This window comes from Lygodium microphyllum, chromosome 3 (assembly GCF_053477565.2).
Source record: "Lygodium microphyllum isolate KBCC chromosome 3, Lygodium_microphyllum_v1.1.10, whole genome shotgun sequence".
In the NCBI taxonomy this organism is placed as follows: domain Eukaryota; kingdom Viridiplantae; phylum Streptophyta; class Polypodiopsida; order Schizaeales; family Lygodiaceae; genus Lygodium; species Lygodium microphyllum.
In genome coordinates this window covers 34,103,082-34,124,545 of record NC_141137.1, presented here as the reverse complement: position 1 = coordinate 34,124,545, position 21,464 = coordinate 34,103,082, and the positions used below count along the sequence as shown (strand labels likewise).

Sequence of the window (21,464 nt, the reverse complement as noted above, 5' to 3'; positions counted from 1 at the left end):
GGCACCAGAAATTCTGACGGAAGGCATCCGTAATGTTGAGCTCTTCCCAGTATTTGCTACACGAGGGTGCCTAGCCCATGTCCTCCTGCATCAGTACATGTCTGTCAATCTTGGTTGTATATCCCAAGAACCTCGATGACTTCTTGGTGACCGTAGTGGCCGGCCATAGCCACTCTCCAAGGTCCCACTCCAGCTCATCAAGTGGCTTGCTCTCCCATATCTAGAGGTGCTGCTCCCCGAACTCCTCCCAGAACACATAGGGGTCCAAACGCCACATCTTCCCTTGAAGACCAGCCACCCGAATCCTCCTGCAAACTGAAGAAAGGCCCGTAGGGGCCACCGCCCTCTCTACCTGTCACCTGTAGGGGGATACTTGTTGGTGAAAATCTAGAGACCCAAACCTTGCCAGGCTCTACCGGCTCTTGTGTCAAGGGTTCAAGCCACTCCTCAGGTATCGTTGCGTCGATCTCCCTTCTCCTTAGCTCAACTCCTCTCTCACAACCTGATGCCTATTGCAACACCTCTTGGTCCATCATCTTGTACACCTCTTGCCATGTCCTGATGGTACGAGCAGGGCTAGCCTCCCAACCAGCCCACTGGATGTGGGGACGCTTGCCAATCTGTATCCTGTCCTTATCCCTGACCTGGGGTTTCAGATCACCAGCTAGAAGTCTATCTCCTCCTGGCAACCTGGGGGCTCTGAATTAGGGCCTTGCAGAGACCCTGCCACACACGAAGTAGGCTACGGAGGAAGGAAGATATGGGGGGCGTGATCTAGGTCATCGTGAAGATCCATCTCAAGGGCGGCCTCCAATCACCGCCAAGCCTTGGTCTATACTCTTGGAGACTCTCCTGCAATAGGACCTTCCAGGTCTACCCTCTTGTTGTGAGCCCGCAGATTACAAGCTTGCCCAAAAGGGCCAGGCTCTGGAACTCTAGGTCTATGATCCCAAGCCCTCCCTCAGATCGATGTTGGATGATAGTCGCCCACACCACCTTGGCCCGAGAATCCCTGTAACCGTCTAACCTAGCCCAAAGAAAATTCCACACTAGGCAGCGAAGCTAAACTACATAAGATGAGGAAAAGCACCAACACGAGGCAATGTACCAAGCTGTCGCTAGGAAGACCTGGTTGACCACCAATGCTTGGCCTGCTAAGGAAAGACGGACAGTACTCCACTAGGTCAGCTTCCGTCTGATAGAGTCGAGGATTGGAAGAAACTACTTGGCAAGAGTGATGTCGGGTCCCACCTCAAACCCTAGGTATCAGACGGTCTACCCTCTGCCCACCCATCTGACTCCCAAGTGGATGCCCCACTTCGTGGTAGAGTCCGGGTCTGCAAGAAAACCAACCAACTTTCGCCAGTTGATTTTCACTCTCGCTGCAATGCAAAACACCTCTAGAGCTAGTCTCACGCTCTTCAACATCAGCTCATCGTTCTCTATATAAAGTGCGGTATCATTTGCATACACTAAATCTAACAGCTCCGTCTCCTCTCTCACCGGAAATCGAAGGCGACGTAGCCCGCTCACATGTAGCCTGAGGAAGTAAGACATCGCCTCTACAAAGTGTAGGAACAAATATGGGGCCAGAGGACAGCCCTGCCGGACAGATCTCTCCAGCCAAAACTCATCCCCCCTTCTGCCACCTATGAGAATCCTATTGGTAGCTGATCTGTAAAGTGCAGACCCCGTGGATCCATGCCTAGGGGAAGTCCAACCTCACCATGGTAGCTAATCTGTAAAGTGCAGAGACCCCGTGGATCCATGCCTGGGGGAAGTCCAACCTCACCATGGTAGCTGATCTGTAAAGTGCAGAGACCCCGTGGATCCATGCCTAGGGGAAGTCCAACCTCACCATGGTAGCTAATCTGTAAAGTGCAGAGACCCCGTGGATCCATGCCTAGGGGAAGTCCAACCTCACCATGGTGCCCTCCAAGAAATCCCAGTCAACCCTATCATAAGTTTTCTCAAAGTCAGGAGAAGTATAGTCAATCTTTGACCATTGTGCTAGACCCACTCGGTCGCCTCAAAGAAGATGAAAACATTGTCTAGGATGCTCCTATCCTAGACAAAACCTGTTTGTGTGTCATGAATGATGTTTGAAAGCACGGGACGAAGTTGCCTACCGATCAACTTGGCTAGTGCCTTATAGGCCACTGACAACAGGGTGATTGGTCTCCACTAGGATAGCTCCAATCGGTCTCCCCCTTTGGGGAGGACACTGACAACACCAACCGATAGATTCCCTAGCACCCATTTTGAGCTGAAAATTTCCTAAAAGGCCAACACTAGGGGGTCCTTTACCACCTCCCAGTAGGTAGTGAAGAATGCCTTAGAAAGAACATTCTCTCCCAGGCATTTCAGCCCGTCTTGTGTATGGAAAGCCTCCTCTAATTCCTTCTCTCTGAAGGGGTCTAGGAGGGAGCGTCCCATCTCCTTTGTGACAGAGGGATGGGATGTGGTCCCAGACCTACTGCCTACAACGTTGTCCTCTGCCTAAGACTGTCTCCTGTTGGAAAAGATGTCTATAGTAGTTAGTGGCAATCTCTATCACCTCATCTGGGCTAGAGCAAATCCTCCCATACTGATCCCAGAGGCTGCATATCTACTCCTTGAGGTGCAGTGCTGATGCACCTGGAAAAACTCCCTGCACATTGTGTCCCCCTTCCGCACCCAAAAGGCTATTGAGGTGCGGAAGGAAAACTCCGAGCGCCTGTCCTTGAGGCCGGCGAGGGCTTCTCATGTGCGCACCTCCTGTGCATAGAGAGTGAGATCCCCTAGTGCCTCCTGAAGTAGTCTCTGCATGGTTGCTAGGTCTCGCCAGAGTGCTCTCTCCTCCTCCCAGCTCTGCTCCCTGGCCTGTAGGACTGCCTCCTGGGGGATCCTACCCGACTCGGCTAGAACCTCTGCAACCTCCTCTGCGATCCCGTCCCTCCTATTCCACTTCCTAGTCCAGAGCTGCTCAATCTGTCTCTTCGTGTCCTCCCTCCTCCTAAAGACCGAGTCAAGGATCCGACAAGATCGTGTGTCTAGGGCTGAAGCTGGGGCATCAAGTGTTAGGAGAACCGGGCAGTGATCAAACAAAGTGGTGCCAGCCAATTGCCCTACCTGACCTCTGCGAGAGCATCCCCACTCTCCCACATAGAACCTCTCCAATTGCACTAGCAAAACTCCGCCCAGCTGCCCGTATCCCCAAGAGAAGTCCAATGACCTCTCCCTGCTGTGAAAAGCTGAGTCTTTCCAAGCATCACATGCTTCTACTACGAGGAGGAAGACCTCCCATGCCTCTTGCTGCTCCCTAGCCATACCCTGGTAGTTCCTGCCTTGGCCTTGCTGGTCTTCTAAGGCCTCCAAGTTGTTGAAGTCTCCTCCAACAATCCAAGAGTCCACCTCTGTGAGTCATGCTGCTATCTCCATCGAGATGCTGCGTGTCCTAACCTCAATAGGGGCATAGACATTGAGGACTCCAAGGCATGAGTCCCCAATATCCAATCTGATCCATAGAACCCTCCTTGCCACAATCGTCCCATGGTCACGTACAGAGGCAGTGAGGCTCGGGCCAGTAGAGGTGCATACGCCTCCACTCCTACCGTAGGCATTGATGGTGTACTCCCAATAAGTGTGTGAGCTACCTGGGAGTACTTTCCCTACCCGACGGTCTTGGGTGGGGATGAGAGCTTGTGCTCCTGTAGAAGTAAGATGTCGATCCATCCGGCAAAAACAATAGCAGGCTGCAACTCCTGCCAAACAATCAACTTTGTGGAACCACACGCCCCACTGTAGTGGAGGCTATTCACATTCCAAGATGCAAGATGTAAACTCATAGGGAAACCTGTGAGTGATCGAATAGGCATTTGTTCAGTGTGGAAGCTACTGATGAGAAAGAAGAGCTAAGGGGCATGCCGATATGCTTTGCTGCAAGCCCGAATGGTGAACTCCATTCCCCCATGGTGGCCCTTGGGCACGGACCATGGGGGTGATAGATGCTCCAGGTGGTACCACTAGGGCATCTATCAACCACGCTGAGAGGCGTGACTCTCTATAGTGGTAGAAACGAGCCGCCTGTGCTAGGGGCCACTCGATCACATCCATCACTGCTCTCCACTGTGGAGGGGCTCGAAAGATGATGCTCAGATGTGGGACCTCGGCACCAACCGACCAGTTAATGTCCATCATGCAACTTGGCCACTGCTGGGAAAAGAGTGCTAGTCCTCCATCTCCCATCCACTTGGAGATGTGGTCTGCCACCTGACTCTTCATCTCCTCCTCTATCTATGTCATCATCTAGTCTCCCGTGTGAGAGGTCTGAAGGAAAAAAGCATAGTTTGGTCCATCCAGTGGTGCTATTAAATGGACCTTGCTGCTCCTTGACTTGCGTACCACAAAGATCCCCACCTCCAAAGGTAGTGGGAACTCTCCGCGCCCCGCAACTCTCAGGTAGGACCACGGACCACTGCGAAAGAACTCCTGTGGAAGTAGCTGCGCTTGCCTCGGGAAAGTGTGATGGGCGGCAGGGACAGATGAACTGGTGGCTATGGGGGGGGGGGGGAGGCTGTTGGTGGGTGGAGGATGTTGGCGTATGGGACTCCTCACCTCCTGTGGGAAGGGGGGGCTGGGCAAGGGGTCACCTGTACTGGGTGGGGATTAGGGGGACTAATCGGCACGGGAGATGGTGGGGAGGACGATCGAGGGATGGTGAGGTGGTTGGAGGTACGAGGCAAGTGTGAGGGGGGGCTATGGGCTAGGGTTGGAGGGGGAGCCGTAGGGGGAGGTGGGGGCTGTGGGATCTTGGGTGAGGTAGCCTGTGGTGCCTCCATGGGCGGTGGATGTGGAGGCATGTGGTCCTACCGAATGGAACAAGAAAGGGAGGGGGTTTGGGGGAGGGACTGTGCGCTGCAGGGTGCTCTACTGAGGGATCGACGCTTGCCCTCTTGCTCCCTACTGTTGTGGTTGTGTTTGAGGGGCTGACTGCGGCTCCCCCTGCCTTCTCCCTCTCTGTCGTCTCTGGATCCATGTAAAACCGCCAACGTCCACCTACGGGCTTGCCAACGGAGCCGCCTTGGCTCCGAAGTGCATGCAATCTGTTGCCTGATGCCCAAAGTCATGGCAACGTAGGCACTGCCTTGGCTGCCCAATCACAATAACCTGTTGCCTGAAAGAGTGCTCGCCTGCCTCGATCTCCAGGAAACTTTGGTATATTGTTTGTATATTTCACTGCCACCCATACCTCTTGGACTCCTGCAACTATCATTGCATCCATGAAGGAGGCACGAAGAACTATGCCGAAGAGCCATTCAAAGTCCTTCACTAACTAAGAGTAAGGTGACTGGATGTCTAAGAAACCTGTTATGGAGCGCGAATGCCTCCACTGTGAAGTTCACGGGCAACGTCTGTAGAGGTGAGTTGAACCATGAAGATCCCTTGACCCATGAGAACTGCCTCCGTGATCTGCGTTGTGCCAATGCGCAATGTAGAGTGAAGCATAAGGTGTTTGACTGGGGGGACTCATGCCTTGGAGTCCTCAATGTCTTGCCTCTCTCTCTTCTGTGCCACAAAGAGGACAATGCGTAAGGTGTTTGACTGGGGGGACACTCGTAGAATGCACGGGTGTCTGACCAGAGGTTTCCATTGCGCGTCCCTGATGAGAACCTACCAATCACACTATTGTGCTATCGGGGGGGGGGGGGGGGGGGGGGAGTTGCTGCAGAGGAAGGGAGCAATTGGGAGTGGGAACCCGATGGCGAGGAAAGGGGAAATGCTTATTCAGACACGTCTGATGGCTGGCTCTCAACAGGCGCAGCGCGGGTGTTGGGCCTGCCGAGCGAGGCCGCAAGGCGGAAGAGGTAGGGGGTCATGGCAGAGGGGGGTGGAGGGCGGAGGAGATAGTGCCACAGGGGGGAGAGTTGGCGGAGAGTCATCGGGCAGCAAGAGAGGGGGAGAATTGATGCAATGGCGGGGGTGCGGAGCGCAGCGCCTGTGACAACAGGGAGCTCGTGTTTTTTTTTTTTTTGCATTCTACATTGGAGGTGGCAGGCTCGCGTGAGTCGCCATGGGAGGACAAGAAAAGTAGATTCAATTATTCAGCAAGCCTGCTCCAACGAGCTCTCCCTAGCCAGATAGGCACGCACATACACAGAATGCAACAGGCCTTCCTAGCATCAAAATGCGACATGAAGGTAGCCAGCCTTCATGCTAGGACACACTTCTCTTCTTCGTCCACCATGCAAACTTTCCCCCTTCTTATCATCTTGACGGGGTGATATTCAATTGTCAAGTTCATGCTTGGAGGAGTGACATGATGTGTTTATGTGGTCTTGTATGACAGGACTCAAAGGGCATGCATATGTGCTAGTGGAAGAATCTTGGTGTCACAATGAGCTATCCATGGAGCATGTGTGGTTACAAGAGGTATAAGGTGGCTAGCTCGACTACTTTGCTTTCACAGAGGGATTTTGGCATTTGGACTTCTTCATCAGGGTGCTTTCTTGCCAAGGTGCATCAAACGGAATGCACGCTCCTTGAATATTCATGGTGCATCTTGGGTGTTCTTGTTAATTGCTTATTCACTTGTCCTTTGAGAGAGGGTGTTAGAAACGGTCATATCACAAGTTCATAGGTGCCCACGGCCTAATTATGGACACTTTGTTTATTCTTTATTTGGTAATTGGCCAACCTATTTTGTGGTAGCACAACTCCTTTATTTTTGTCTATAAAAGGAGGGAGTGTGGCCACTGTCCATTATTCCATTTCATGTACTTACAGATTCTTGGTGTGGACAGAGGGAGCTTGTGGAGTGTGAATGTACACTTGTCATAGTGGAATCCTATTCCTGGTTACATTTTGGAATTGTCTCTTTCATCGATCTTGTCTCTTTCATTATTCCACCGCGTGTTTTGCTCTTCTAACAATACCAACACATATTCATGTGCTTTGCATATTGGGAGTAACAACAACTTATATATCCAAACTTGAATATTGTACAAGATTAGAGGTACTATTCTCTCAATTATGACAATATTATTCCAACTGCAATTTGTCCAATTTCTAATGTAAAGTTGTTGCAATACACACTATACTTTTATAGACAAAGTCAATTGAGGTGACTTGGACTTTCTAGAGACTTCTCTCAGTCCTTTTTTGGACCAGACCCGGACCCAAATTTTGGACCCCCATTTTTGGACCGGACTCTGGACACAAGACTGAACTCATGGTTTCTATGGATACTTTTTCTCTAGGGAGAAATGTCGAGAACTTCCCCAAGTTGGTCTCAGAGAGATTCCAGGGAAAGACAAGATGTAAGAAGATTTTTTGCATTGCCCTTCTTTTCTATAAAAAGAGCAACTCTCTTGTAGACAGGATCATCTAGGAATGATAGGAGTGTGTATATACTTTCTGCTCTACTGTGCATTTCTCAATGTCTCTTCCCCTCTCTACTCCACCTCAGTTCACCCTCCATCTTTCTCTCTCCTATCACCTTTCTCTAGCATTCCCTCCCCTCTCTATTCTCTTTTTTCTTTGCTCCTCTCTGGACCTTGGACCTCTCCAGACCTTGGACCTCGGACTTTTCCTCCAGACTTCTCTCCACCTTCTCTCGAACCCCTCTCAAACTTTCCCTGCAAACTTCTCCAGACCTCTCAGACTTAACCTCCAAACTTCTCTCTGGATCTTTCCTACAAACTTTTCCTCCAGACACCTCTCTGGACCTTTGCTGCAGACTTTCGCATTTCTTCCAAACTTCTCCTTGGACCTTGCAAAGGCCCTCTCACCATTTTCTGTAGCACTTTTCCAACTTCTCTATGAATTTTCGGAGGCAATTCTGTGGCATACCAAAGATGTTATGGTGGAGTGCAGAGCAAGAATACTGCTCTAAGGAACACATCGGCACCACGCACCTGTATCCTACAATAGAAATGCTTAAACATACCTGGAGTAATATTCACATTCGAAGGCATAATTAAATATGTCTCAATCGAGAATTATACTCAAACCCTGCTTTCTGAAGAAGAAGACTGTGTTGCCAGAGATAACCATTAAAAAAATCCACTTAAAATGTTATCCAGACAAAAGGAATGATCTGCAAGTGATACTCACAGCTGGTGACCACTTGGATGATTTCTGAAGCTCTGAGAAAATAAGATTCTTCATCGAATTCTCAGCTTGCTCACTTAGAAGAGGGCCATCTGGACGCTCAGACCCAGCAATGGATGCAAGAGCATGAATGCTCACCTGATTATATAAAACAGAAAGATTAAATAACAAACACAAGTTATAAAGATACCCATTGAATATCAACAATATGCCAATATAAACAAAATTCTGATCTTCCTTTTTCAGCTCTACAAAGATAGGACTGTTAAACAGATCTTCTTGCGACCTACTGCTCCCAACCTAAGTTACATTATCAAGAAAGTCATACACACTTGGGCCGAGTCAAATAGAATAAATGGAATAAGTCTCCTGATACACAAGGAATCTTGAAGATCGAAGTCCAAATCAAGGTAGGTAGGTACAATTCATACAATATGTCCAATATGTGGACTTAGAACAGTACTGAACATAAACAAAAAGTTTACAGTGTACCATATGGTCACTAAAAAATACATAAAAATTTTATGGTTAACCTATAAAATATAAGCTATAAACTGAATGCTTCAACATGGTGGCCATGATACAAAATCTAACCAGGGTGACATGGCAAGTAATGCCAAAAACAGAGCTAGAGCTAGAGGTGAAGGATGATGCAAAGTAGGGCATCTCAATAATGCAAGGGATGATGCATAATTGAGATAAAGATAGGCATCTCAATTATGTGTGGATGGGATGAGGTAGACAAAGAGGATGTGCTAAAAGAGAGGTAGAAGGAGGTGGTATGAGCTAGATGAAGAGAAAAATGAAAAGAGAGAGGAAAACGAAGAGCTTGAAGCTTGCAATGATACTAGAGGTGAGAGCCTGAGGGATGGGAGACAAATGTGAGGAAAAGACACCCAGAAAATGGTCATAAGATGGGCAGGGAGACACTTTGTTGAAGCTTAAACAGCCAATTATTTTTCACCAGTCCAGACCATATGGATGATACAAGTCCGACTAATCCCACATGGATGATACAAGTCCGACTAGGTTGGACAGATCATACTATATGGACCTCTCTGCCAACTGAATGTAACTATGCTCCAAATAGCCTAAGTCATGAAGGTTCTATCTACATCAAGCAATTCTTCTATATATGATTTGCAACTCAAAATCCTATTTTGGATCAGGAGCTTGTCAAGATTTATTTCTTGCCCTTTGGCCAGGAAAATTTGGACCCTCTTGTCTAATATTTGGAGAGTTGTGTGCCCGTCCATGTGCCCCTTTGATTCGGATTTTGCTAAGGTAAAATATCCCACTTCGGCGCAGCCACATATGAAGATTTTGTTCCATTTCTCATATTTTGGGGCTATTGGCATAACTCGGTCACCTGGAATGCATTTGTTTTTGACTCTGCCACTGGTGTCCAGTGACATATTGCTAGGCTTTAGGGTCTCCCACATTGGCAGATAGATCTCATTTAGCATGCTGGTCTTCTCCCTAGGGAGGATCTGGTTCCTTGGCATACGGGATTTTCTTCTGTTTCCTTGCTGTGACTTTTGTATTTCTTTTGTAGTTTGATATAATATAATTACTCATTATGAAAAGAAAAGAAAGAGAGAGCATGCAATCAGCCTCTGGTTTCCTATCCAGACTATGAACACTAACAAGTGCATGGTAGCAGGCACAAACCTCATCGTGTGGGCAGCTGCACTTCAGATATGTCTTCACAGCAAGCAGGCATGACCTGAGGGCAACAATTGAGACCTCAGGGCAGCTAGGTGGATCTTTAGGGCAAGCTGACCAGCAGAGACGACCTGCAGAGCAAACACAATCCAGCAGGCTCTGCACTAACAAACCAAAGCACATATGGACCAGCAGGATCAGCATAATCAGACCAGCATGATCTGCAAAGAGCAAACTCAGATCAGAGGGGCCTGCCTTAATAGACCTGCGTGATTGAACAGAACTGCATACCTGTGGCACAGAAGAGAGAGAGAGAGAGAGAGAGAGAGAGAGAGCATCTAAATCGGCCCTTATCAGTTGCATTGAGAGTGATCTCTGGGCCTTGGGCGGGCAAGGTGAGCTGGTGCTTAAAGGCTCTGCCTTTAGCACTTGGGCTACCCCTTGGGGGTGCAGGTTTCGCCCAAAGTGCTAATGGATTGGATTTCCTCACGCATTATGGATACGTTTGTGTATTGGAAATCACAAGCTTGGCCTTTCCATGTGAGATTAAAAATAGCACAGACAATCGTGATAATGATGGTGTCGCATTACCTTCCCTTGCTCCCTTGGCCAAAGTCTCATTTACGGTAAATTATTCAACCCATCTGATTTTTGATGTGGAAAAAAGATTCTACATGGATGGGTATTTCTTGGATTTCTTGGCACCATGTTTGCACTCCCAAAAGAATGGGTGGTGGGGCTTGTTTGGGACCTGGAGACACATATGATTGGGCTTCGTTGACTGCTGTTCTAGGCTGTGTGAGGGCAGACAACCCTGGTACTTGATTGCCAATGGTTTCATTGAGATTGAGGGTATTAAGCATGGGAACACCAGGATTTCTGCCTCATGGTTGCATGCGGTTAATGCTAAGCAGCCTTTTTATATTAAGTCTTCTATGTTGCTGAATCATTTGGTCCACACTTGGAGATCAGTCCTTGTCAAAGCTTCTTGGCACCCACCTTTGAATCGAGAGGCAATTAACTTCCTGACAACAGAAGTGTTGCTGGTTTCAAAGCTTCTCTCTTGGCAAGGCAAAGAGGAACAATGGCCAATGTTGAATAGGATGGTGCACTTGGGACTCATCACTGTTGTTGATGCTCTTCTATTGGTCACTGGGGCTGTTACATCTTTCAGATCAGTTCGTTGCTACATTCGTGTGCCCCTAGGCTATCATAATTTGTGGAACGCCATCTCGACCTCTCTATGGGCCATGTAGCTTTTTCCCTCTTTGGACCACGAGGCCCCTTGGTAGGATTGGATGATTAATGGTCAGTTGCTTTTGGGTCGTGCTTCAACCAATCAGATATATCACTTGCTTATACATGATAAGAACTAGCTTGTCTAGAAAGCTAATACCAGCTGGGGTCTCCAGAAAGGCTGGGTGTGGTGAAAATATGTGGTAATGATAGGCTGACTTTACAAAACGCCTTTCCAATCCAAGGTCTTCATTTGGCGAATGTTGATTGGTGCACTTCCTCTTGCCTTTGCATTCTCGAAGCGAAGGATTTCCAATTATTTCCAAGGGTAGGAATATCTTGCATAATGTGTTGAATGTTCAGATGGGCATTGACTATGCTAAGTACTCTAAGCGGAAAGTTGTGCTGATTTAGTTGGATCTTGAAAAGGCTTTTGATTACTTGGATTGGTCTTTTGTGGCAAAGCTTATGCATGTTATGGATTTTGATTTGCACATGTCTCATCTAATATATGCTGTCAATACAAATGCCTCTTCGCAGGTTATGTTGAATGGTGGGGTCATTGAACCATTCACTCTTGCATGCTCAGTCAAACACACCTTCCCTTTGAGCCCTTGTTCTTTTGCCTTGGCGACCCATCCGATCCTCTCTATGTTATCTCATTTGGTGGTACTGGGACAACTGCTAATCTTTCTCTTCCTTTTGGCCAACATTTTGTTGGCCAATCTCAATGCAAAACGAGATAACCTCCACAAGGCATTGGACGTCTAGAATCTTTTTGGGCATGATTCTGGTCTTCATATAAATGCTGCCAAATCTTCCCCATTAGTTGTACTGAAGTGGATTTGCAATCCTTGCAATGGCAAGATATGGTGATTCCCTGTGATAATGTTGCAAAGCATCTAGGCTATCCTTTGGGAATTGATGTTCAGCCCAACCAACTGCTGCAATGGATTTCTCACAAATAGGAAGCCAATTTTCTTTACTAGAAATCACAGGCCTGGCCTTTCCATATGTGCCTTAAAGTGGCATAATACATCATGCTACCCATGCTCACTTATTTAGGCAAAAGATTATGTGTTCTTTGGAAGAGCAAATGAGCTAAGCTAACTTGTTACTTAACTCATTTAGAGATAAAAGTTTTTGCTGCTTTTGCCTTGGACTACCTCTACCTTGGAAGGATCTTACTAGACACACGTCTTATGCTATGGAAAAAGGACTCTTTCCACGCTGGTATCTCTTGGATCTCTTGGAGCCATGTTTGCACTCCTAAAATTATGGATCATGGGGCTATTCTAAATGTGCATACTTACATGGTTGCTCTTTGTTGGTCTCTCTTTCACGCTATGTGCACTGGTCAATACTCCTAGGTCTTTCTTGCTTGTCTTTTTCTCGAAGACCGAGGTGTGGTACATGGTAATACAAGCATTGAAGGCTCATGGTGGCACGTTCTTAATGCTGATGCTCCTTTCTCATCATCTTCCTCTTTCATTGTGACTCGGTTGGTATGCTCATGGAAGTCGGTTTTTCAAAAGGTGCAATGGCATTCTATTAAGGATCACTTGGTTGCTAGTTCTTTTCAAGTGGAATTGCTGACCGTGCCCAAGCTACTCTTGTGGGATGGGAAACAATAGGACTATCCTAGATTTAATCATATGGCACGCTTGGACCTATCTTCTGTTTTTGTGCCACTCTAGTGAGTCACAGTGGGTTGATGTCTTTCGGCATCACCTAGAGGCTATTTTGGATCCCTCAAGGATATCGAGATTTGTGGGACCAGCTTTTGACAGTATTGTAGCCTAGGGAGCCCTGTCTTGCCCTTGATTCTCATCATCCATGTGGCAAGATTAGGATCTTGCAGGTCGACTCCATTTTGAAAAGACTTTGGCTAACGAAGTATCACCTTATGATAAAGGATCACCATTGCCTGGCTACCAAGGCCAGTATTGTTTGGGGCTTGCATAAATATTATGTAGTTGCAAAATGCCAAATCTACAATGGCAATTACTTTTTCTATCTCACCACTGCGGAATCCTCTCACCATCAATTTCTTTCATGTCCTTTGGCTTGGAAAATTTGAACTCTTTTGTCTGATATTTAGAGGGCTGTCCATCCTACCCTCACTACAGTTTTTCACACTATCCATCTCCGAGCACTACCACTCCTGTTGCAACGGCCAAGAATGCCTTCATGCATAAGACACATTTTAACGGGTCAAATTTTACCACTTCGTCGAATTTCATGCAACAAGTGCTTGAGTCTCAAGGTCTTTGGGACCTCGTCATTGGTCTAGAGCCTATTCCAGACCCTCGACTAGCTCACCCTGACTACATCCATCAATGGAGAGCCCACAATGCCACAGCCAATGTTGTGCTAGTTCTTGCATTACGCAAGGCTGCATAATCAAGTCCACAAGAAATCCTCATCACAGCCTTATTCAGAGCAGAGGGGGTTGGTTGCCTCTTCTTCGGCAGGGAAAACCACCAATGGCAAGAACTCGCAAGATGAAAAGGCAAGCCAATCAAAGGGTGACTCCTCTTCCTCCAATGACCTATCTAGCAACAACTCCCTAAGAAAAACCAGTTTTGCACACACTGCCAGAGAGCAGGCCATGTGGACGAGGAGTGTCACTCCAAGGCCCAAGGTCTTCCACCTAAAAAGCCCCAGCAGACCGCTACGATTGCATAGTCTAGTGGGCTACACCTTCCGCTTCTGCTTCATCTGCTCCTTCAACACCTCTTGTTGTTAATGGAGATGTGGCTCAAGTACAGCCTCAACAACCTATCTCTTTCACTACCCCTAAGGGACTGGTTGATTGGTCTGCAAGTTCCGATCCCGTTGCACTTCATGCATCTATCTCACCTTCCTCCCCACCTCGTCAAGCGTTCCCTTGCCAGAGCCCTGCTACTGGATGTATATGATAGTGGCCACCTTCTTAGCCTAGCATGTCCTAGGTCCTTTCAGATACCCTAGGTCAATCTAGTGTCCATTTTTCGCACTCTTAGAGTTGGGCCCATAGGATTCATTGTCCTTAGCTTTTCCATTCTTTTGTCTTCCATTGCATTTACTCATACACATACACATTCATTGCATTTATTTTGAGTTGGATTTTCTTTATGTTATGTTTTGCTTTGGAGCATCTCACCACTAACCTTTGTGTTTACACATTCTCATCTCTTTTGCAGGGTTTTGTCTTTCAGTGTTGGCTAACTTGTAGATTACTTTGGTCCTACCTGGGCCAAAGACGTGGGGATACGCACCGTTCCTTTCATGGTTTCATCATCCTAGGAGTGTTTGCTCTTCTTCCAGCATGGCGGTTTCCCCTCTCGAGGCGGATTGTGCAGCATCTCTCTCGATGGTATCATGGCGGTGACTTCTACCTTGCTCTTCTAGCGCTTCATCCACTTCATCTTCTTTCATTCCTTATGGTTCTCGGCACCACACGAAGACCGACATAAGGCTCCTCTTTCTTCTTCGACATCTACATCCAGGTTGAGAGGGGGTTCCTACCCTTCTTGGTATTCTATAGGCTTTAGCACTTTGTCTTCGACACCGGCTTCTTTCCCCTGTTGTACCTTTACCTTTGCATTGCATGATTTCATCATTCTTGTACTAGGGCGCTTGGACAAGTGAACAATTTTCCCATGAGGGACATTGTCCAAGTGGCACCTGTTGCATGAGCATTCTTTAGCATGTAGCGTACTTTGCATCTCATTGTGCAGAGCACCACTTGAGCGAATCCTAACTTGTTTCCACCCACGGCTATTGTTACCACACCACTATCCTCCATCACATGGATACCTCATCACCTATTTTTGCTCGTCATCGACACCCTAAGTGGATGGGTTAGCTTACTCTGTTTTGTGATATATTGGGTGTACTCTCCCTACTCCCGTCGTCTGGGTCACTATTCCTCAATCGGCCGCATCCCATAAAATTTAACTCACTTATTCAAAAAAAAAAGTTCAATATGGTTCCATCCACCTTTGTTGGGCTTGGTAGGCCACTGGGCAACCGACGTGCACCCTTTGTCTAATGCCCTGTCCTCTCGGGGGTGACTACTTGGATTCCCTTGGTATGATAACCATCACCTCTGTAGCCTTGGTAGGCCACTGGGCAGCTGACGTGCACCCTTTGTTCGATGCCTTGGTTGCTTTGGGGTGGGATGCCTTGGAGTCAATAAACATCACAGTGGCTGGCCTAACCTTTCGGCTCAGGTTTGGACTTGAGAGGGGGTGTTGAGCTAAAACACGCTTTTCAACTGATTAGCATTCTTAAACAATCCCAAAACACACTTAATTAATGAAAAACCCTAAAAAGGGGAGCGGTCCGAGAGAGTTTCAAAGGTCTCCCAAAAACCCTAATTTTTGGGGCACCCTTCTACATCTATAAATAGATAGGCTACCCCCATTCAACCTCATTCCATCTATGCAGGTTTCACACTCTCCAGTGCAGATTGCAGCCATCAATCTACCTTCACATGGCTGTCCAGCCTTTGCGACTGTTGCCACCTCTCCCTCCAGCCTCGCAATGCCCTGGCGCCTTCTTCCAACTGTCACCCACTGTCTGGTGCCATCTCCCAAGCTGCGTTTGGTCTCTAGCTGCCATCGCCAATATCTCCAACATCAGGCAACATCTTACAACCTGCGTTTGCATCCTTCTGGAGCCGTTTGGTGTCATCTCGCCCCTTTGCAGCTATCGCCTCTGTCTCTGGCAGCCCTTGGTGTCAATGTTTTGCAGTTTCCTCTCTCTTCACACTCCAACCGGTGGTCACAGACTCGGGATCCATCTCCGATGGACGTCAGACTCCAACATTGCTCTGCCCTTGAGCACACTGTACACTCTTGCATTCATTTACAGCATTCATTCACTTTAGAGTTGTGTTCTCTCTCCCCCTTCTTCTGTTTGTGTTTGAGTTTTGAATTTTGTTCTCTGTGTCTACGTCTATCTCTTTGTGTTTCTATCGTGGTTGTACACTCTATGTGTCCTCAATGCAAACCCTAGCAGTTTTCTTCACAGATTCAGTTTCCTTTTCACTATTTTTGGGGCTGTTGGCACAATTGGATCACCTGGAATGCTTTTGGTTTTTATTCCGCATCTGGTGTTCAGAGAGACCTTGCTAGGCTGAAGGGTCTCCTGCATTGGCAGCTGGATCTTATTTCGCACACCAAACTTCTTTCCAAGGAGAACTTTGTTCCTTGGCATATGGCAATTTTTGTTGCTTCGTTGCCGTGGCTTTTGTACACTTTTAGTCATTTGACATAATATAATTACTCATTACACACACACACACACTGAGGGCGTGTCTATAAGGGGAGAGGGAGCCCTCAACCAGCTGCCAACAAAGTCCAAACAAACCACAAATGGCCAGAAACACTGGCCCAAACATCTAGTTCAGTAGGCACTTTTTTGCCCCACAAGCGACAACTGCTATTGGATGCCATCAGACTAGATTGGACAGGATTGAATAAACTGGAAGGATAGAACAGATAGGACTAGAGGTGCTGTCCATCGGCCATGGACAATCCTGGATTGGCCAGCACCTTGGTGATTGATTTGTAAATCACCGACATTAACATTACTAGCAGCCAAGCCTTTGCACTTTAGCCTATCTATGTTGGATAGGCCCATGATAATATTGACCACCACTCAAATGCTCTTCTTGCCTCAAAATGCTGTCATATCACTTCCACTGCTTTGCCATAACAATAGATGTATCAGATTCCTGGTTGTCATTTCTCCTGGATATTTTTCATTTCCTAGCTAGATTTTTGCTTCAATTATACGTTCGAGCAAGAACAGAGGGCAAATGCAAAGAGGATGAAAACATAAAAAATCTGCAAAGACCCTTGTGATAAAGGGAAGAGTGTGACAAGCTTAGGACAGCGGGCAACAAGACGAATGCAACAAGAGGCCTGTGATGCAGGTGGCAAGAGAAGACCAATAGGAAGACTGTCAGGCTCCACCACACCACTTTGTGCACATGCACCTCACAAATCCTATTAAGAAAGGAAAAAAAGGTTTACCCTTTGCAAATCACCTCCTTTACGACTGAAAGCAGCTTCAACGATATTATATGCAGCAGGAGGAGAACTTAGAAGGAGCCACTCAGCACCCAGTTTTGCTGCACAGCAAAACATGTTAATTTGCATGAATAGACCAAGCATTATCATTCATAACGCACAGAGAACAGAATCTTATAGAATAAGCTATTATCTTACAAATTCCAATGCGCCCCAGAGCATCAATTGCAGCTTCTTTAACCCTTGGGTCAATCTCTTCTGAATTTCTTATAGTTGTATCTATAATTTGAACCATTTTCATGGCATCTACAAGAAAAACCCATTTGTCTTACCTACGTTGCTTTACTGCAAACAAATTTCCTTCACACGCAACAATCAACAGTCCAAGAAATGAAACGGACTGTAAATAAATGCTGTTAAGGATTGATAATGTGTTTATGTAACTGTATAATATTTCAAACTTTTTTTGGAATGACCTTTTCAACTTTCCCACACGTACCCTCTTTTGAGACTCCTGATAATTGAGGATCTTCTGGAGAGATCAAACGGGCCGCAACCATCATAGACTGAGCATGTACAAGTGGATTGACAGAACTATCACTGCCCATTAGAAGTTTGATTTGTAATAAACAGTCATAGCACGTGTACAATGCAGTTACTCCACTAAATCAAAAGCAAAGGTACTTACCCCATAATAGAAATCAGGTGATTTAGAATACCCCCTTCGCTAAGAAGCCTTGATCCATCAGGTGTCATACAAATCTGCAACCAATCCCTCCCCAAAGCAATTACACTTACACTCCTAATTAGTCAATAATTATCTATGGACTAACAAATCCAGGCAAAGGTTAAGGTATTGTTTGACAAAGACCTCTTATCAAATAATCAAAGGTATTATGTAAACTCAAAGCTCATATAGGGATCCGAAATGTGCAAAAGGACTCAAACAAGCAACTAGGACTCATCCAACCTATTATCAATTGTATCATAGACCATATGCAATTGCTTGAAGAGTTTAGGTATTTGGCAGGGTAACCGGCATGATTTCTGCTATGAGCGATTGGAACTTTTTTTTTGCAAATAAAGTGTGGCTAAATATATTACTTCAGAAAAATCCTGAATACAAGAAAGTGATCATGCTCAACAGACTAGCTAGAGCTGATGCAGAGTCACAGCTAAATCAAGTATACAAGCCTCTCACGGCGGTCTAGGGGGAATGGGGGCAAGAAGCCATGGAGAGGGGGTGTATCGCCATCTGGGGCCTGCATCACAAAAAACAGGTCCCGGCCGCCCCAAGTGCGCATGAAATGAAAACGGAGCTCCTGCCGAGCTCGAGACTCGCCCTGCACCTGGTCCCATCGGCCGCGGAGGGAGTGGATGATGGAGGTCCAAAGCTCTGCTAAAGTCGCATGTACTGAAAGTCTCTCCCCGCCAAAAACCTCCTAACACCGGGCCTTCCAGATATGCCATCTAGTAAGACTCCCTACGATCTCCTATACCTCAGAGTGGTCTACTATGGGCTCTAGTACCTGGCGGATGGATGGATAGAGCCTCCAAACCGACCACTACGCACGACCATGCCCCAATAATGAATATCGTGTCCTGCATCCCAACCTCATACAGAAGGTGACAGCCCTGGCTAACTGCCTTCCAGCAAAAAGCTCCCCATGAGATATATCCAAGGTTGGGTGCTATACGGCGGAGGATGCGGCATGCTCCTCTCCACACGAGTTGCGCAGCCTCACACGACCAAAGGTAGAGCTTTGGAGACTCCAGAGGTTGCTGTGTACAGCATTTACAATCTCCCTCCTGCATCTGGGCTAACCAACTCCCCACCGCCAAGCCTCCATGTGGCACCATCCATGAGAAATATGATACCCTCCTTGGCCTCCAACTATCCCATAGGCGGTACCAGAAGGTCCCTTGGAAAGTCTTCGTGACGTTGTGCTTTGCCCAGTACCTACTATGCGACGGTGCCCAATGCATGTTCTCCTACATCACTACGTGTCTGCAAATCCTAGCTATGTAATCCAGGAACCTCCGTGGCTTCTTGACGACCGCAGTGGCTAGCCGTAGCCACTCTCCCGGATCCCACTCTAGCTCATCAAGTGGCCTGCCCTCCCAAATCCAGAGGCACCACTCTCTAATCTCCTCCCAAAATACATAAGGGTCCAGTCGCCATGTCTTTCCCTGAAGGCCAACCACCCGAATCCTTCTCCATGAAAGGACAACTATCCCCTCATTCTCCTATCCTTTGTCAGGGGCCAGACGCCCCCTCCCCCCTCCTACACGGTGAAGAAACTCCCATGTGGGGCGCCTCCCACTCTACTTGCGCCCTGTAGTGGAATTCCTGCTAGTGAATACCTAGAGGCCCATACCTCCCCGGGCTCTACTAGCTCTCGTCTCGGGGGAGCAAGCATGGCTGATCTCCCTTCTCCTCAACTCAACTCCTCTCTATCAACCCAATGCCCACTCCAGCACCTCCTCGTCCACCATCCTGTACACCTCCCACCATGTCCTGATGGTACGAGCCGGGCCGGCCTCCCAACCAGCCCACTAGATGTGGGGGCGCTCGCCAATCTATACCTCATCCTGATCTCTGACTTGGGGGTTCCAGATCACCGGTGGTCTATCTCCTCCGGGCAGCTTGGGGGGCTCTCAATTAAGGCCTTACAGAGGCCCTGCCACACACGAAGCAAACTACGTAGGAAGGGGGATCTTGGGGGGGGGAGAGGGTGTTTGTTGTAAGGGTGATGGGCTATCGTGAAGATCCATCTCAAGGATGGCCTCCAATCACTGCCGAGCCTCGGTCTACACTCCTAGAGATCCTCCTGCAATAGGAGCTTCCAAGTTTGCCCTCCTGGTGTGAGGCCGCGGACTACTAGCTTGCCTAACAAAGCCATACTCTGATACTCTGGGTCTATGATCCCAAGCCCTCCCTCTGACCCATGCCAAATGATGGTCACCCACGCCACCTTGGCATGCGAATCCCTGGAATCATCTAACCCGGCCCAAAGGAAGTTCTGCACTAGGCAGCGAAGCTGAACTACACAGGACGAGGAGAAGCACCAACATGAGGCGATGTACCAAGCTATCCCTAGGAGGACCGGGTTAACCACCACAGCTCGGCCTACTAGGGAAAGGCGAGCAGTACTCCAATAGGTCAGCTTCCTCCAAATAGAGTGAAGGACTGGAAGAAACTGCTAGGCGGGAGTTATGTGGAGTCCCACCTGGAACTTGAGGTAACGGACAGTTTGCCCTCTACACACCCATCTAAACCCCAAGTGGACATCCCACTCCATGCTAGAGTCCGGTTCTGTAAGGAAACCAACCAACTTTTGCCAGTTGATTTTCGCTCCCACTACAATACAGAACACCTCGAGAGCCAGTCTCACACTCTCCAGCATCAATTCATCGTCCTCTACGTACAATCTCCTCTGTGACGAGGGATGGGATGTGATCCCAGACCTACTGTCTACATTGCTGTCCTCTAGCTCAGGCTCTCTCCTGCTGGAAAAGGCATCTGTAGTAGTCGGTGGCAATCTCCATTACCTCGTCGGGGCTAGAACAAGTCCTCCCATACTGATCCCGAAGACTGCATATCTGCTCTCTTGAGGTGTGCCTGGTGCACTTGGAAAAACTCCCTCCACATCGTGTCCCCCTTCCGCACCCAGAAGGTTGTTCAGGTGTGGAATGAGAACTCCGAGCACCTATCCTCTAGGTCGGCGATGGCTGCTCGTGCGCGCACCTCCTGTGCGTGGAGGATAGGATCTCCCAGTGCCTCCTGTAGTAATCTCTGCATGGCTGCAAGGTCCCGCCAGAGTGCTCTCTCCTCCTCCCAGCTCTACTGCCTGGCCATTAAGGCTGCCTCCTAGCAGATACTGCTTGACACGGCTAGGAACTTTGCAACCTCATGTGCGATCCGATCCCTCTTGCCCCACTCCCTAGTCCAAATCTGCTCAATCTGTCTCTTCAACTCCTCCCTCCTATAGATTGAGTCAGGGATCCAACAGGATCGTGTGTCTAGGGAAGATGTAGGGGGATCAAGTGTCAAGAGAACCAGGCAGTGATCAAACAAAGTGGTGCCCAACAACTGCCCTAACTAGACCCCCACAAGAACATCCCCACTCTCCCACATAGAACCTGTCCAACCACTCCAGCAAGACTTCACCTAGCCGCATGCATCCCCAAGAGAAGTCCAGCGACCTCTCTCTCCTATGGAAAGCCAGGTCTCTCCAAGCATCGCATGCTCCTACTGCCAGTAGGAAGACCTCCGATGCCTCCTCCTCTTCCCTAACCATGCCTTGGTAGTTTCTGCCTTTGCCCTGTTGGTGCTCTAAGGCCTCCAGGTTGTTGAAGTCTCCTCTAACAATCCATGAGTCCACCTCTCGGAGTCCTGCAACGATCTCCACCCAGCACCTGCTCTGTGCCCTAACCTCAATAGGGGCA

The 21,464-nt window shown here is 48.0% G+C and overlaps 1 protein-coding gene across 1 annotated transcript in view; it reads right to left on the bottom strand.

The window, feature by feature from the left end:
• LOC148038214 (ARM repeat superfamily protein) overlaps nucleotides 1–21,464 on the bottom strand; it is a 125,678-nt gene that overhangs the window by 33,724 nt on the left and 70,490 nt on the right. Inside the window, exons 9-13 of the mRNA XM_087670041.1 lie at nucleotides 17,704–17,777; nucleotides 17,515–17,615; nucleotides 17,214–17,321; nucleotides 17,019–17,116; nucleotides 8,095–8,229 (exon numbers count right to left, since the gene is read on the bottom strand). Coding sequence (XP_087526167.1) covers nucleotides 8,095–8,229; nucleotides 17,019–17,116; nucleotides 17,214–17,321; nucleotides 17,515–17,615; nucleotides 17,704–17,777 — 516 coding nt within the window. The remainder of the gene's footprint in view (nucleotides 1–8,094; nucleotides 8,230–17,018; nucleotides 17,117–17,213; nucleotides 17,322–17,514; nucleotides 17,616–17,703; nucleotides 17,778–21,464) is intronic.